This window comes from Anopheles funestus, chromosome 2RL, assembly GCF_943734845.2.
Source record: "Anopheles funestus chromosome 2RL, idAnoFuneDA-416_04, whole genome shotgun sequence".
NCBI lineage: Eukaryota > Metazoa > Arthropoda > Insecta > Diptera > Culicidae > Anopheles > Anopheles funestus.
Window position 1 is genome coordinate 70,926,424 of NC_064598.1, and position 14,898 is coordinate 70,941,321.

Genomic DNA, 14,898 nt, shown 5'->3' on the forward strand with positions numbered 1-14,898 from the left:
AGCTCATCCTCTTGTCTTTTTGATTATGCTTCTGTACACTTTAAGTTGATAAGATAGTAATTTTTGAATGTTTGTTATTTTTTGTGATAAGATGGTAAGCTAGCGTCTACGCATACAACCGCGCAATCGGGTGTTGGTCAAATGTTGTCAATCCAGTTTCACAAAGCCGATTCAACCGATGCCGGTCAAAGGTATGCTTGCTTCGTACGTTTATGTTCAAACCAGTCGATGTGCAGTCAGTTGCTGTGAAGAATTGCGCGATCAACGATTCGTCATCATCGCACGTTCCGTAAAGTTGCTTTCGTAACATTCATAAATTCACTTCGTGGTGATTGCAGTGATTGTGTTTAAATGTAAAATTGATAGGATTGTTGTTTGAAACATGAACGGAACAGTAATGAAATGGGGCCTTCTCACTCTGTTTTTTGTTGAGATGTTCCATGGAAACAGGTATGTTGTTATGCTGACGCTCTGTACTAAACCATATTAGAATTTTGTGGAGAATACTTCCATTTCATGGAAGGATGGTTGCAAATAATAAGAATGTGCTATTTCATAATTATGCGTAATGAGCAGACAGCGTGGGTCGGTGGTGTATGTGATAAACGGGGCCGATTCCACACGACAGGACCTGATATCAAACCCCATACGAACCATCCCCCGGTACAAGGACTATTCGGCTTCGTGGTACAATAAGTCTAGTAAGCCACAGATGGCCGGCATGTCCCTTGATGAGTCGTTAAGTCTACAATACAAAGAGAGAGAGAGAGAGAAAGTTATAAAGAAAGAAAGAAAGAGAGAGAGAGAGAGAGAGAGAGAAAGAGAGAGATAGAGAAAGATGTTCTTCTTCTTGGGGTTCTTGGAAAGATTTCTGGCTTACGAGATTTATTTTACCACGTAGTCCTTGCTACGGAGAGACGGTCCGGATAGGATTTGATCCCCGGTCATGCCGTGTGGTACATACACCACCGGGCCGCCCCTGGTGTGAAAGAGACAAACGTTAAACATAAACATTTTTTTTTTAATGCAAAATTTAAAAATAATAATAAAAAACACTTGACGGTGTACCTTTTTTCGGACCTCACTGTCTTGAGTGATTGCTGTCAAACGAATTTTGTAAACAAACGTCTTTCGCTGTTGCATTTCTCAAATCAGCTGTACAATTGCTCTCATCGTAGCGCTAAACAAAGGTAAGCAATAGAAGGAAAAACAACAATCCAGAAACACGCCACCAGAGAAAATTACGGTAGAACAAAAGTGTGATAGTTGCATTACGTTATCTACCACACGTATGTTGCACTTCATCTATGGATTGCTACTCGTTGATTGTTGATATAATGATTGAAACGAACAAAAAACATCTTAGCAAAGTTTACCTCTCCGACACGTTGATAACACGCTAGTGCCGCACACCAGTGTATGGGTGTAATCGTGATTAGAACAATGCTTTGTGAGCATCAGCAGCGGGTAGTTAGCAATTGTTCCGGAATTTGTGCGGCAGAGCAATAAGCGATCATATAGCATCATTTGCTTGGTTAATTCATTGCTTTTTAATTTCTTCCAGTGGACAACAAACACCTACAACGATGGTAAATTCGGGAAATCGCCCCGTCGTACTGGTTACAAACAAGGAAACACCGGAAAAGGGTATCAAAAAGCTGATGCTAAAGTGTGTAAAAATGGTCCCTTTCCCTTGCTTTGGTTCGGAACTAATCTGTACTAACTGTATTCTTCTAGATGTGATGTTATCTTTCCCAAAAGTCATCCGGCCACGAGAGACGAAATACTGGAGCTGGCCGGTCAGGTCGATGGAATAATGTGGGTTGGCCATATGGCTCTGAATGGTGAGGTGCTGGATCGTGGAGGCGAACGCTTGAAAGCTATTTCTACGATGTCGGCCGGTATGGATTACGTGGATATAGATGAGTTCCGGAAGCGAAAATTCCCGCTCGGATATACCCCGATCGTGCTGAACGATGCTGTTGCAGATTCTGCTATTGGGCTAATGATTGCTGCCGGTAGACGGTATCATGAGGGTCGTCTTGCCATCGATCAGTCCCAATGGAATGGTGGTCCACAGTGGCTGCTCGGCCAAGATATTAAGGGAAGCACCGTGGGAATCATCGGCATGGGTGGTATCGGGCAAACGATTGCCAGGCGGCTGAAAGGTTTCGATATTGGACAACTGCTGTACTCTGGGCGCCGACCAAAACCAGAAGCCGAAGCACTCGGTGCCAAAATGGTGCCACAGGACGAGCTACTGCAGGAAAGCGATTACGTGTTCATCGCTGTTCCGCTAACGAACGAAACGTATCACCTGATTAATGAAACTACGCTGTCCAAAATGAAGCCCACGGCCGTACTGGTAAACGTGGCACGGGGCGATATCGTCGATCAGAAAGCGCTGGTGGCTGCACTGAAGAATGGTACGATCTTTGCGGCAGGTTTAGATGTGATGACCCCGGAACCACTGCCAGCCGGTGATGAGCTGTTAAGTCTTCCGAACGCAGGTAAGTACCACAGATTTATTTGGAACTTCATCAATCATCGGTTTGTCACGATAGTAGCAGGTGCTACTAACATGTTTTTTTTTTCTTCTTTTTCAGTGGTCGTTCCCCATCTGGGCTCTGCAACGGTTCAGACAAGGAACAACATGGCCGAAATAGCAGCACTTAATGTGTTGGCAGGCATTGCCAAAACGCCAATGTTTTCCCCTTATCCGTATTAAATTGTGTTTTGTTTTCAGTACTGGTGCTTTAACAGTTGCTTTTTTACTTAAAAGGGCAAACAGTACGAAAAAAAGATACAGCAACGTTCACGTTCCATGGTGCAACAAAAGTAACAAAAAAATGCTTTAATGAAAAACCACTCTTTTTGAGGCAATCTAAACAAAATAGAAAGGAAAATGAATTGTAGGATTCGCACCGTAATTTGGTAGTTTCGGAAATGTATGACTGATTATATACAGGTAGCTAATTTAGATGCGATAATTTTATGTGGAATGAAATGAAGAAAATAGGAGATTCAACCTTTTACTAGTATTGTAATGAATTAACATCTGTCCTACACCATTAAAGTGCCTTCGATATGTGGAAAAAAGGTCCATTTTGAGTTTTATTCAAACTGTGATGGCATTGTTTCATTTCGTAATCCGTGTATTAAGTTTTCCACCGCCCGTACAGCCATTTCGTCTCTCGTTCTCTTCGTGGCCGTTCCCAAATGTGGTACAATTACTGTAAAGACAACGCAAGCAGCATCAGCAAACGGAAGGGATACTTGACGGTAAATCTTTCTTACCACAGTTAGATAGTGTAAACAGCTCACTGTCCGGGGTAAATGGTTCTGCAGTGACAGTATCTAATCCTGCCGCTCTAATTTCACCACTTTTCAATGCATCGATCAATGCACGCTCATCGACTATTGCACCTCGTGCAATGTTGATAAGAACAGCGGTGCGTTTCATCGTAAAAAATGCGTGCCGATCAAACAACCCGCGTGTGTCGTTGTTCAGGGGACAGCTAACGAAAATAATATCGGAACGTACAAGAAGCTCCTCGAACGGAACGTGCTGAGCGTTAAATTTTTTTGCACTGCTTTTAGGACTTCGACCACTGTATAGGATCGAACCGATATTGAACCCTTGCAATCTTTGTGCGATGACCTGTCCAATACCACCGAATCCAACAATCCCCACAGTAGATCCCTGGATGGGTTGGCGAGAGTAGCAACCATTGCAGGAACTTAACAGTCCCTCGTTTGCAACAATCATTAGACCGATCGCTAAATCCGCAACGGCATTATTCGGAATAAACGGTGTGTGTCCAAGGGGAATGTTTCTTCGGGCCAGTTCTTCGGTATCCACACAATCGACACCATTCATCGTTACAGAAACTGCCCTCAGCTGATGTCCGCATGCGTCCAACACCTCTCGATCGAGTTTCATCTTGTAGTTAGTCCACAGTAACCCATCAACACCCGAGCAGAGATCGAGTATTTCAGCACGGGATGGAAAGTCCACCGTGGGGACGATCACGTCGTAACTGGTAGGGGTAGAAGAATTTTGCTCAAAACCCACCACAATGGAAAATGAATAGACTAAAAATTATACTCACTGCTTCCTCAGTAACTCCAATGCTATCGGCTGCACCTGATGATGGGTTACCAAAACGCGCGGACGTCCCATGGCTCACAAAGACTGTTCACTATTTAGCGATGGAAAATATACAAAATACAAACGAAAACTAACATCAACAGTAGGATCTTCATCTTAAGACTGTTTATTGGATCACTTTCACACGGTTCGCTTTACCAAATGCTTGTGTAGCGAGACTCGTTGGTGCAATTCATTTTGTAACCAAACACAAACACGGTTGATAACAATTTGCGTTTATTTGGACACTTTTAATCAAAAACACGACATGTTTTATAAATCGCTCATACAGCTTTGGTGAATGATAGAGATTATGGTATATACTATCAGCCGAAAATTGCAATGAAGTAAAACAAACGAAAATTTTTGCCAAGAATATCGATCATGTGTAAAACAACAAATCACATGCAGGAATGAGGTAATCCTGCTTATTTAAATTTAGATCGATTTTTGTATAATAAAATAAAACTAAATTAAATCGAATTAAAAACCGAAGCAAAGAAAACATTTTGGGATTTTTTAAAATATCCATTCCGAACACGTGGCAATAGTTTTTGTATTCAAAATAATTTTCAATTTAAATTTTTATAGAACTATTTACAATTCAGCATGGGTCTTTGATTAAAACAGAATCAAGTGTTTACTGTCCACATTAGTATTTCGTTGTGCTTATCATGCGTACCGAATTAGTACGGCTCGCACGATCACTACCAAAGATGCTGGAAACCTTACTGGAGCAACACAATTTTGGTGCCCATCGTCCGAAGCTGGCCGTAACGTGTTCCGACATACCGAGCCGCTACATTGATCTGCTCAAGCAAAAGTTTGCCCTCGTGACCTTGCAGGCTGATCGCAGCTAGATTTAATATCTCTTTTCTCTTCCAGATGTGATGTGATCGTGTCCCACGGGACGAACCGTTCCGATATACTGCGCACCATTTCAGGTGCCGAAGGGATTCTATGGCTTACTGCGGATCGGCTCGATTCGGAAGCGCTCGATGCGGCTGGCCACCAGTTGAAGGTGGTCTCCACGATGACATCCGGCATGGATTACGTTGAAGCGGATGAGTTCAACAAGCGTGGTATTGCTCTTGGACACACGCCGAAAGTTGTAAACGATCCAGTTGCAGACATTGCCATTGGGCTAATGTTGGCTGCGGCTAGACGTTTTCACGAAGGACGACTGAAAATTGCCAACGGACAGTGGGAAATGCGACCGCAGTGGATGCTGGGACAGGATGTTCCCGGTTCGACCGTTGGTATCGTTGGATTTGGTGGCATCGGACAGACGATTCTGAAGCGCCTGAAAGGATTCGATATTGGGCGGTGTTTGTATACGGGCAGAAATCGAAAACCGGAAGGTGACCAAGCCGGTGCATCCTATGTGGATTTAACCACTCTGCTGCGGGAAAGTGATTTCGTATTCATTGCCTGCCCGTTGACGGAACAAACGACTAAAATGTTTAATCGCGAAACGTTTGCACTGATGAAACCTTCCAGTGTGTTGATCAATGTAGCCCGTGGAGGGATCGTTGATCAGGTGGCGTTGATAGAAGCTCTGAAAAATGGTACGATTTTTGCTGCCGGTTTGGATGTAATGACGCCGGAACCGCTAGATACGAACGATCCACTCCTATCGCTACCGAATTGTGGTAATTAACATCATCTCTTCCACATCTTCCTGTGTCTCATTTTTATTTATTTACTTTCAGTTGTGGTTCCCCATTTGGGAACAGCTACTAAGCAAAGCCTACTCGATATGTTTACCATCACCGCACACAACGTACTTTCCGTTCTCGCTGGTGGATCGCTCATTGCACCGTTCCGTAAGTGATTCAATAAACGGATATTCGTTTAAGTTATTTTTTATTGGTTTCGTTTTAAATCTGACTTAGTTAGTTCAATGCACTTTAGCTCCAACGGTAATGCGCATAGGCGCGGTTAGCCTCACACTGACGATGTAGTTCGTGTTTTCGCTTCACTACCTTTCCCTGGTTGGCAGCCGCATCCAGTATTTCCCATGCCATTTTTTCCGGGAAGTGTACCGTGCGTTCCTTTTCTCGAATAGCTTCCAGCAACCACTTCATCGCGATAAAGTATGATCGTTTCTCCGTAATCGGTACCGGTACCTGATACCGCACACCACCACGCTTAATCGGTGTCAGCTGCAACAGGGGGCGACAATTCTCCACTGCCAGGTGGAGCAATTTCCGTGGGTTTAGTTCCAGCTGTGCCTTTTCCTCTTCCGATTCAGACAAATGGTACCGTTCCAGCTGTAGTCGCTTGATGTTTTCGAAGCCTTTCTCTACCAGCTCCCGGGCAAGCTGTTTGTTGCCCTGTTTCATTACATAATTTGTGAACTGACTGACCAACGGATCGTAAAAAACGGAGCAGTTCTGGTTGTTGAGGGCGGCCTTTATCGGTACGTGTGATATTTTCGACAGATCGCCCGTCGATTGTAGTTCTTCGATTTTCGCTTTACTAACAATCGGCTCGATAAAGTGTGGTCCGTACTGGGACATTCGTGCAACCGGCACGATGCATTGTGCTGCAGCACCAGCAGCACTTTGCCTATCAGAGAAGAGTGTACAATACAGTTAGTGAGAACTGGATGGTTACAATTTGCTTCGTTTTACCTTTGCACAATGGTGCACACTATCCTGCGAAGCATTATGGACGACCACTGGATGTATAATTGCGCAAAATTAAATGCAAAACATAACTTTTCCCGGCACGGTGCGTACCGAAACACACAAAAAAAAATTGTTGTTCACTTTGACAGCACATAAACATCGAGATGGGTCATGTCAAAACTCGTATGAGAAATGACATTTCAGGCGGTTTGCACTTTTGCTGGATGTTAAAAAAGTTGATATTATTTTACGCTGGACAATTAAATTACACAATAAGTATTGTCTCCAATTCAATAGCAAAACACATCCGATGCAGTATTCATATCAGCAATTCAATAACTTACAAACATTACATTTTATTCTTTTCTACACTTGATGGTGCGCTTATTTGGTAACAATTTCATGGCCAAATATTTTGTTAAACGCCTGAACATCGTAGATTTCTCCATACTGATGAACGAGTTTATACACATCGCCATTCTCGTGATTTTTCACCGGGAAGTAAAGCTTCAAGAATGACTTGGGCAGTTCAGTTCTGGACACAAGATCATCCACGGAATAGATTCGGTTTTGTCGCTTCCCTTTCGCGTCCAAAAACGATATCTTCACCTTGCTCAACCGATCGTCGCAGTATACAAAACCAACCAGATTATCGGTGATCAAACCGAACAGCGAAAACGTAATCGTGGTGGTTAAACCTGAAAAGAGCACAATATTCATTATGTTAACAATTGTACTGCATCTTAGAAACTATACCGTACCAATTGCTCCAACGATTTCTGCCGTGGTCATTGACCAAATGTTGAAGTACGCTAGTCCCATAGATATTGGGACGGAAATGCCGGTGAAAACCATTGGATAAAATTTGAGCCTCTTCAGTGAAGCGGTTAGCATGATTGACGGGAAGTGATAAATTGTATTCCAATTCGTAGTCTTTGATTCAGCTTCATCATTCCGAGCTGGTAGCTCTGTGTTGGTCAGTGTTGATTTTGTGGAACAGTGTTGTGCCAACCCACCGAGTGAGGGTCTGTTGATATTTTGTTGAATGGAGAAGACGGATTGCCGGTGGGACAGTGATGATATAACACTGCCATTCTTATTACACAAACTCTGAAGGATGCGAAACGTTCGCAACATGTTGGAGAATCGGTACAGTACTCGTTATTTGCAAATTAGTATTACTTTACTATTCCCCAAACCCAGGAACTAATCGCAAATATTCACTGCAAAATAATCTGCACCAAGTCGGAAGTTTGACAACTTGCGTATGGTGCAGTACTAGAACTGTTGTGGGCATATGTAAACAAACAAATGTCAAACCTCACACACATAAGTCATAACAAACCGCGCTTCAATACACGTGCTTCGTGTTTGCATGAGAATTATTTGAATATTTTATAAAAATATTGTGTAAAATGGAATCAAAAGTGAAACTAAAGGAAGTGTAAGTGGCATACGATCTTAAACCCGATAGAAATCATTACTGAACTGCCTCTATCATCATCGTCTTCCAGGTACGAAATCAAGCAACAGTACAAAGCCTTCTACACCGGTGGTACAGTCGCGTGGAAGTCCGACGGGCAGCATTTTCTTTGCCAAAACAATGGTACCATCAGTATTGTGGCTATAGATAATCTTAACGAACCGGTAACGTTGGGGGAAGAACAAACGGACAGTGAAATAAATGAAGATGTCATCTACACGTTCGCTATCGGAAACACAGGAGCGAACATCGTATCCGGACATCGTTCCGGCTTGCTTAAGATGTGGGATAGCGAAACACGTACCGTTCAGAAGATGTGGAAAACCATGCACCAAGGTCCAATTTCGCGACTGGTCTTCAATCCATCCGACAGTGTAATTGCGAGCGGAGGTTCCGATTCGTCAATTCGCCTGTGGGATCCCACGGAACAGGTGTGTCATGGAACGCTGCGCGGATGCGAAGGTATGATAAACGTGATCGTGTTTCATCCAGACACGGAGAGTAAAATGTTGGTGGCAGTCGGAGATGATACGAAGATACGCGCCTGGAACTACGAATCGCGCAAACTGATCAAAACATTTGAAGGACACTTTTCGCGTGTGACCGGTGTATCATTTTCGGAGGATCGAAAGCACATCGTTTCATCGGGAAGGGATAAAATTCTCATTCTGTGGAATTTCGATACACAGCAAGCGCTAAAGACGATCCCAGTATATGAAGCGCTTGAATCGGTTGTAGTCCTACCAGTCGGTATAAAGATTGGTGGCATAAAGCTGAAAAAAGGCAAAATTTATGCCGCATGCGGAGGAGAAGATGGTCTAGTGAAGGTGTGGGAAATGACTGAGGCAAAAATAATGTACAAACAATCGAACAGTCTTGTGGCGAAGGCGTCCGAAGAAGGTGGATTGGCGATAACACATCTGTTCTACAGTGAATCCCTTGGTCAGATGGCCATAGTGTCGGCGGATCATAACATTTTCGTGCACGGTTGCGAAAGCTTCGATTGTGTCCACCAGCTGTCTGGGTTTAGTGATGATATCCTGGATTTGGTACTGCTTGGAAAACAAGATCAATACCTCGCGATGGCTACAAACAGCAACGACTTTAAGGTGTACGACACAAACACGATGAACTGCCAGCTGGTAAAGGGCCACACGGACATTGTATTGTCACTGGCCGCCAACGATCGGTATCTGCTTTCCTCGTCGAAAGATCATTCGATTCGGTTGTGGAGTTTTAGCGAAGAACCGTTCACAATTCACTGTGTCGCTATTGGACTGAAACACACGAACGTAGTTGGATGCGTAACGCTGAGCAAGCATTCGGGCAATTTGTGTGCTAGTGTTAGTCAGGACCGTTGTTTGAAGACGTGGAAGATTCCTAAAAAATTTAAACAAGAGACAGAAGACGAACTTCCCCGGCTGCAGTGTTCGTTGACCGAGCTGGCCCACGACAAAGACATAAATTGCGTTTGCATTTCACCAAACGATCGATTGATTGCGACTGGTTCCCAGGACAAAACAGCAAAGCTGTGGGATGCAAGTGATCTAAGTGTGGTTGGTGTATTCCGTGGACATACGCGTGGCATCTGGGCGGTGCGTTTTTCTCCCGTAGATCAAATCCTGCTCACGAATGCGGCCGATTGTTGCATCAAGCTGTGGTCGCTGGAAGACATGACCTGCCTGAAGACATTCGAAGGACACGATAGTTCGGTACTGCGTGTTGAATTCCTTTCCAACGGCATGCAGCTGCTATCGGCTGGTGCCGACGGGTTACTGAAGCTATGGTCGATCAAAACTTCCGAATGCTTGCAAACCCTCGATCGACACGAAAATCGTGTCTGGGCATTATGCGTGACACGCAACGAGAGTGTGTTCTACAGCGGCGGTTCAGATTCCCAGCTCATCCAGTGGCACGATGTGACCGAAAGCAAACGACAGCAGGAGTTGGATCAGCGCAAGGAGACACTGTTGCAGGAGCAGGAGCTTAGCAATCTGTTAAGCGAACGAAAGCTTCTGAAAGCGTTGCGTCTTTCACTGAACCTCGATCGACCGCTGAGCACGCTAAAGATCGTGAACGAGGTGATCAAAACGCGGGAGCTAGGTTTGGAGGAAACGGTGCGGAAGCTATCGAACGACCACAAAGAACGACTTCTACGGCACGCGGTCGAGTGGAATACGAACAGTAAAAATTGCCGGCCCGCACAGCTTGCGCTACACGTTTTGCTGCAGGAAACGCTTGCGGGACGGTTTCAGGTGAGCGAACTCAACAAACACCTTGAAGCCTCACTCCCGTACACCGAGCGACACTTTAAGCGACTCACTGAGTACATGAAAGATTTAAAGTTTGTCGAGTACTCGCTACACTGCATGCAACCTCATGCGACCAAAATGGAATAAATGTAGAGCAATGAATGAAAATAAAGAGATATATGTAATTCTAATACCATGTATGGGCTTTTTATTCCGAGCGTGTATTAACGCATGTCACATCCATACATTACCCACAGTATTGGCTTCGTTTCATTACTCAACACTATTCCATTTGCCGGTGGACCAATCGTCACTCTATTCATAATCTCGTACGAACAGTAAACGTGGTTAATTTATTCACAATCATCTGTTTACCGACGCTTCTGTTTAGATAAGTTAAACGCGCTCTTGCTGGGATGTGCTCGCACTAATTAAACTGCTTTCAACCAGCACGAGTGCTTAGCTTCAGTGCGAGAAAGTAAGTCAAGTTTAACACTAGAACTACCGGACCAGTCATTTTGACTGGAACGCTTCATTTTCATCACATAATTTTTTAGGGTTAAACAATTCTAAGGTAGGTGAAACATGAGTTTCACATACATATTCGATCGTACGATCTCCAATAAACAATAAAATATATTCCAACTCTTCGAAATTGTTTAAAAATTAACCACAAACGAAAAACGCTTTAAACGCTTGGTAGTTCTAGTGTTAAGATTACCATTTACTTCAGTATATTGCATTGGGGGGGTGTTGGCGAGCTTAATCTAAACTGCCAAGGTTGGTGGTGTTTGATGTGGGATAGCTTAAGAAGTTAGAAAACATAAAAGCGCTTTTCCTTCGTTAAATCTGTCACATATTATTCAATGTTAAGTTTTTAGAGGATCGAACCTCCTTTAACAACTACTGTTGGTAAAATTATGGGAGTTTAAAAAGTAATAGTAACTCTTCCAATAATAACCTTTTTGTAAAAGCATATCTATTAACAAGTAATAATTAATATACATTCAAACATTGGATATAAAACACAGTTTTCAGAAATGAAGCAAATTAATATTTTTCTTTTATTTTTAAACTGCACAAGTAAAAGTTATTTTGTTACTTAAAGTATATTGTAAAATTTAGAAAAAATGAATATCCTAAGATTAATTTAAAAAAAATTAATCAATTTTGTCAACACTCATTTAAAAATATATCTTTTAAAATGTAACAATTGCCCTTATCGTTCCGATGAATCAACACCGGAGATAGAAGATCTTCAAAGACGTTCGACAGAAATAACCCAGAAAGCATGCATTGCCCTCTAACCCGCTTTTATCAACAATTGTCGTACAAATAATGATCCCCATGCTGGCCGCGAAATTTGCAGTTATTATTGTCCTTTCTGCCATTATCGCGAACGCATTTGGTCGGGAGCGCACTTCAAAGTCACCTCCCCCAGATAATTAGTATTCACACCTTGGCGATGCGTGACCGGGGTACGTAATTGGTATGCTTCCGATCTTCCGATACGATTTAATTAAGCACGAGTGTCTTGTTCTTCTCCCGTGCCCCGTTGGGCACATTGCCCTGGTAACCCAGACCATAACCTCGAACTTTCTGTGCTGGAGAAATGTTCTAACTTGCGCATGCTCACGATCTTCTTACTTGGAGGATATAAAAGAAGGCCACTCCGTAACTCTTATCTGTTTTGCCAAAATCCCTTTAGAAATGTGTTTATTTGTTTTCTCATTTGCAGTGATCCAATATTTGCCCCAAACACACCATCTGACGCAATTGTACTACGCGCTGGTTTGTTCGTTACTCGTACGGAGCCTGCAGACCGGTACGGCTTAGGTACACTAATTAACGTAACAATCAAATATTTGCTCATCCGATATTTGGTGGCCGCCGCATATCCCCCCGGAGTTGTTTGATTATGGCAGCTTCTTGGCTGTGTTGTGCGGCGAAATGAAATGGAGCGATTTTATTTTTCGCTTGATCTTTTCCCTCTCTTTTGTACACTTAATTACGCGCCTTTACTAAGCTGGCGGTACTGATTTAGTGAGCGCAACACGTGCTACACCTGACTGTCGTCTGGTTCCTTCGTCCTTTCCAACAACCGTGCCGTATATGAAACGATCCTCACTTGCTGCTGTTTAAACATCATAAAACCAGCTACGTCATATGCCTCTCGCAAACAAGTCTCGCAGGTTTGCACATGTCCAAAAACCAGAATTGGGCAGTTTGATCTCACTGTATGCCGCCGACACGGAAGGCGAAAAGTCAAAACATCCGCTCAAGGTTTTCGATTCGTGGTGCGTACGATAAGATTTCCCTGTACTTTCACGACCAAACTGAGTTCTAATTGAAATAACTCGTTCGATCGTTCGTTGGGTAATTGTTCGTCTTGTCATCATGTTCGGTAGATTATGATCAGATCTACCGTGCGGGTACTGCCACGGGTCAGGAATTGTTTACGAAGGAGTAGATCGTACGGTTGATTACATACTTTCCCATTCATGGCTGTTTGTTTCGTTGTCCTCGAAAATGGAATGACATCTTCAAGAATGGAAGCAGCGAGCTGCGTTCCCTTTTGAATGAGTGTTATTTAACATAACACAAACAAACTGTTGACTACTCATCATTATGTATGATCATGTACAAGAATATCATTTCCGGTGGCTGCATTACGATCAGGTGAGCTATCAATTAAATTGCTCTTAATTTTATGCAATATGTTTTGACATGAAAATATGTTTTTATTTATTTTTGTAATTATTTTTTTTACACATTTTACAATTGGTTCTATTGGAAAGGTTTTTTTCATGTTACAAAAGGCCAGGCGCCTCCAGCTTGCTGCGACACATGACCAAAGCTTAAAAAAATAAAAAATTCTCTTAAAAGTATACCTTATTTTTCAATAATAATTAAAAAATTATCTACACTAAAATGACACAGGGATAGGTCAGTACCAACTGCACCCGCAGCTAGGCAGAAACCCCTTGCAATAAGTAGTTCACCGATGGTAAAAACATAAAAACTCTTCGTCATTCGATCGTTCCATTTCCTTTGATATGATATGGTAATTTTTGCACCTGTTCCCTCCGTTATTGCCGTCATCGCGTTGGCCCCAAAAAAGTTGATAATTGAATTTGATAATCGAGTACCACTGACGCCCGCGGAAGAACGAAGCGCCGGAGATGGGGAGCCAATATCGTAGCCGATACGATAATGAAGATGTATGCGATAAATTTTTCAAGATCGGCGCTTGTCCGCCCGCAGCTTGAAGCGTGCGGATCGTTGACATAATAGCGATTCGCGCTTTCACTTCAACCCCCGATGCGGCTCATGTTTGTGATGAGTCATGGTGATTGCAGGTACGACGGGTTTTCCATCGGATAGGAGGATTTCAATGCTTCAAAGAGCAAACATTTCATCGCTTAACATGCGAGGATATGTTTTAAAGTGAGTAGTATTGTACCGTTTTTATAACCACCTACTATGATGGTAGTTGAGTGGTTAATTGCCTTGTTAATACAGTGTGTAACGTAACTATAGGCGGCCACTTATTTAAGCGTTACTTCAGTACTGGCGTTGCAGCTGCTTCACTAGCAGACCACAAGAAAAACAATCATTTCTATTCTTCTGATAGATTTTTACTTTCCATTTTCGAATTATTCAAAAACTAAAATTGGAAACAAATTATGCGTGATTAAAAAGATGCACAAAAAATCAAAATAAACGAATTTTTGGATCAGTATCTTGATCTTTGATTGAATTTGAATTACCAGGCATTCGATTTTTTTTTTCAAAAATATACTTTCATCATTTGACGGAATTTAAAAATGGCAAAAAATGTAAAAATGTACAAAAAATATTACTAAAATTTGTTATTATTTCAACTCAAATATTTGTTTTTTTTTCAAGTAACAAGTTTCGGAATAATATTTTTTAGGAAATTAAGTAAACCAAAATTCACGTGTTTAGTAATACAGTCGTGTGTAGAAATATTTCAAATTTTTATTTACTAAAATCAAATATAGCATCTTGCACTATTTATCAAAAACCTATTCCTAACAGACCTAACATAACACGTGCGTAACATTATTCCTAGAAATTGTATTTTATACCAATATTCAACGTGGTGAAATGGTTCAGCATGTGCTTCAGCTGCACTTAAACGCAATCGTCCACTTTTTTCTAATGGTGTCTACTTTTACAACAGCTATTTCGAGAATGGTGCGGCAAAATCTAATTCAAACTCGGTACAAAATCAAACATGACCGTAAGTTGTCGGCACTCGGCGGTAAAGTGTTTGCCGGGCCAATTGTTTAACAAATTCATCATCCCATAAATCGATTTCTTCTGTTTTACATACTACAAGCTGGTCACTATCGG

General features: G+C 42.3%; 6 protein-coding genes across 13 annotated transcripts; 3 read left to right on the forward strand and 3 right to left on the reverse strand.

The window, feature by feature from the left end:
* The first annotated feature begins 214 nt into the window (after positions 1 to 214).
* LOC125762444 (glyoxylate reductase/hydroxypyruvate reductase-like) lies at positions 215 to 3,099 on the forward strand. 6 transcript variants are annotated; one of them, XM_049424545.1, is made up of 4 exons: positions 215 to 450; positions 1,565 to 1,669; positions 1,738 to 2,510; positions 2,607 to 3,099. In XM_049424545.1, the coding sequence occupies exons 1-4, from the start codon at positions 383 to 385 to the stop codon at positions 2,726 to 2,728; spliced, it is 1,068 nt and encodes a 355-aa protein (XP_049280502.1). In that variant the 5' UTR covers positions 215 to 382; the 3' UTR covers positions 2,729 to 3,099. The 6 variants fall into 6 exon arrangements, with proteins under 6 accessions (XP_049280502.1, XP_049280503.1, XP_049280506.1 ...); XM_049424546.1 differs by lacking the exon at positions 215 to 450 and adding an exon at positions 1,067 to 1,190; XM_049424549.1 differs by lacking the exon at positions 215 to 450 and adding an exon at positions 1,271 to 1,289.
* On the reverse strand, positions 2,797 to 4,531 carry LOC125762450 (glyoxylate reductase/hydroxypyruvate reductase-like). Of its 3 annotated transcripts, none has more exons than XM_049424559.1 (4): positions 4,310 to 4,531; positions 4,113 to 4,195; positions 3,298 to 4,040; positions 2,797 to 3,233 (listed from the first exon to the last, which is right to left on the reverse strand). In XM_049424559.1, exons 2-4 carry the CDS (start codon positions 4,181 to 4,183, stop codon positions 3,115 to 3,117), a joined length of 933 nt encoding a protein of 310 aa, XP_049280516.1. In that variant the 5' UTR covers positions 4,184 to 4,195; positions 4,310 to 4,531; the 3' UTR covers positions 2,797 to 3,114. The 3 variants fall into 3 exon arrangements, with proteins under 3 accessions (XP_049280516.1, XP_049280515.1, XP_049280514.1); XM_049424558.1 differs by having other exon boundaries at positions 4,113 to 4,202; XM_049424557.1 differs by having other exon boundaries at positions 4,113 to 4,531.
* Positions 4,532 to 4,746: 215 nt separating this feature from the next.
* On the forward strand, positions 4,747 to 5,984 carry LOC125762445 (glyoxylate reductase/hydroxypyruvate reductase-like). The gene is made up of 3 exons (XM_049424551.1): positions 4,747 to 4,973; positions 5,036 to 5,802; positions 5,863 to 5,984. Exons 1-3 carry the CDS (start codon positions 4,825 to 4,827, stop codon positions 5,982 to 5,984), a joined length of 1,038 nt encoding a protein of 345 aa, XP_049280508.1. The 5' UTR covers positions 4,747 to 4,824.
* Positions 5,985 to 5,999: 15 nt separating this feature from the next.
* LOC125762461 (28S ribosomal protein S7, mitochondrial) lies at positions 6,000 to 6,967 on the reverse strand. Its single transcript, XM_049424569.1, has 2 exons — positions 6,787 to 6,967; positions 6,000 to 6,721 (listed from the first exon to the last, which is right to left on the reverse strand). The coding sequence occupies exons 1-2, from the start codon at positions 6,819 to 6,821 to the stop codon at positions 6,061 to 6,063; spliced, it is 696 nt and encodes a 231-aa protein (XP_049280526.1). The 5' UTR covers positions 6,822 to 6,967; the 3' UTR covers positions 6,000 to 6,060.
* Positions 6,968 to 7,114: 147 nt separating this feature from the next.
* Positions 7,115 to 8,041, reverse strand: LOC125762462 (transmembrane protein 186-like). Its single transcript, XM_049424570.1, has 2 exons — positions 7,545 to 8,041; positions 7,115 to 7,481 (listed from the first exon to the last, which is right to left on the reverse strand). Exons 1-2 carry the CDS (start codon positions 7,918 to 7,920, stop codon positions 7,168 to 7,170), a joined length of 690 nt encoding a protein of 229 aa, XP_049280527.1. The 5' UTR covers positions 7,921 to 8,041; the 3' UTR covers positions 7,115 to 7,167.
* A 49-nt stretch (positions 8,042 to 8,090) lies between these two features.
* On the forward strand, positions 8,091 to 10,709 carry LOC125762430 (transducin beta-like protein 3). Its single transcript, XM_049424516.1, has 2 exons — positions 8,091 to 8,227; positions 8,298 to 10,709. The coding sequence occupies exons 1-2, from the start codon at positions 8,199 to 8,201 to the stop codon at positions 10,663 to 10,665; spliced, it is 2,397 nt and encodes a 798-aa protein (XP_049280473.1). The 5' UTR covers positions 8,091 to 8,198; the 3' UTR covers positions 10,666 to 10,709.
* Positions 10,710 to 14,898: the final 4,189 nt, after the last annotated feature.

What these genes read in the sequence shown, in the direction of transcription:
- LOC125762461 (XM_049424569.1), bottom strand. Translation starts at nt 6,821, where the DNA reads ATGCTTCGCAGGATAGTGTGCACCATTGTGCAAAG. An exon ending in GTGTGCACCATTGTGCAAAG is followed by an intron (nt 6,722 to 6,786) that starts GTAAAACGAAGC and finishes CTTCTCTGATAG; the next exon opens with GCAAAGTGCTGCTGGTGCTG.
- LOC125762444 (XM_049424545.1), top strand. Translation starts at nt 383, where the DNA reads ATGAACGGAACAGTAATGAAATGGGGCCTTCTCACTCTGTTTTTTGTT. An exon ending in GAGATGTTCCATGGAAACAG is followed by an intron (nt 451 to 1,564) that starts GTATGTTGTTAT and finishes AATTTCTTCCAG; the next exon opens with TGGACAACAAACACCTACAA. An exon ending in GTTAAGTCTTCCGAACGCAG is followed by an intron (nt 2,511 to 2,606) that starts GTAAGTACCACA and finishes CTTCTTTTTCAG; the next exon opens with TGGTCGTTCCCCATCTGGGC.
- LOC125762462 (XM_049424570.1), bottom strand. Translation starts at nt 7,920, where the DNA reads ATGTTGCGAACGTTTCGCATCCTTCAGAGTTTGTGTAATAAGAATGGC. An exon ending in AGAAATCGTTGGAGCAATTG is followed by an intron (nt 7,482 to 7,544) that starts GTACGGTATAGT and finishes TGCTCTTTTCAG; the next exon opens with GTTTAACCACCACGATTACG.
- LOC125762430 (XM_049424516.1), top strand. Translation starts at nt 8,199, where the DNA reads ATGGAATCAAAAGTGAAACTAAAGGAAGT. An exon ending in AAAGTGAAACTAAAGGAAGT is followed by an intron (nt 8,228 to 8,297) that starts GTAAGTGGCATA and finishes ATCGTCTTCCAG; the next exon opens with GTACGAAATCAAGCAACAGT.
- LOC125762445 (XM_049424551.1), top strand. Translation starts at nt 4,825, where the DNA reads ATGCGTACCGAATTAGTACGGCTCGCACGATCACTACCAAAGATGCTG. An exon ending in ATTGATCTGCTCAAGCAAAA is followed by an intron (nt 4,974 to 5,035) that starts GTTTGCCCTCGT and finishes TTTCTCTTCCAG; the next exon opens with ATGTGATGTGATCGTGTCCC. An exon ending in CCTATCGCTACCGAATTGTG is followed by an intron (nt 5,803 to 5,862) that starts GTAATTAACATC and finishes ATTTACTTTCAG; the next exon opens with TTGTGGTTCCCCATTTGGGA.
- LOC125762450 (XM_049424559.1), bottom strand. Translation starts at nt 4,183, where the DNA reads ATGGGACGTCCGCGCGTTTTGGTAACCCATCATCAGGTGCAGCCGATA. An exon ending in TTGGAGTTACTGAGGAAGCA is followed by an intron (nt 4,041 to 4,112) that starts GTGAGTATAATT and finishes TACCCCTACCAG; the next exon opens with TTACGACGTGATCGTCCCCA. An exon ending in GTTTACACTATCTAACTGTG is followed by an intron (nt 3,234 to 3,297) that starts GTAAGAAAGATT and finishes TTGTCTTTACAG; the next exon opens with TAATTGTACCACATTTGGGA.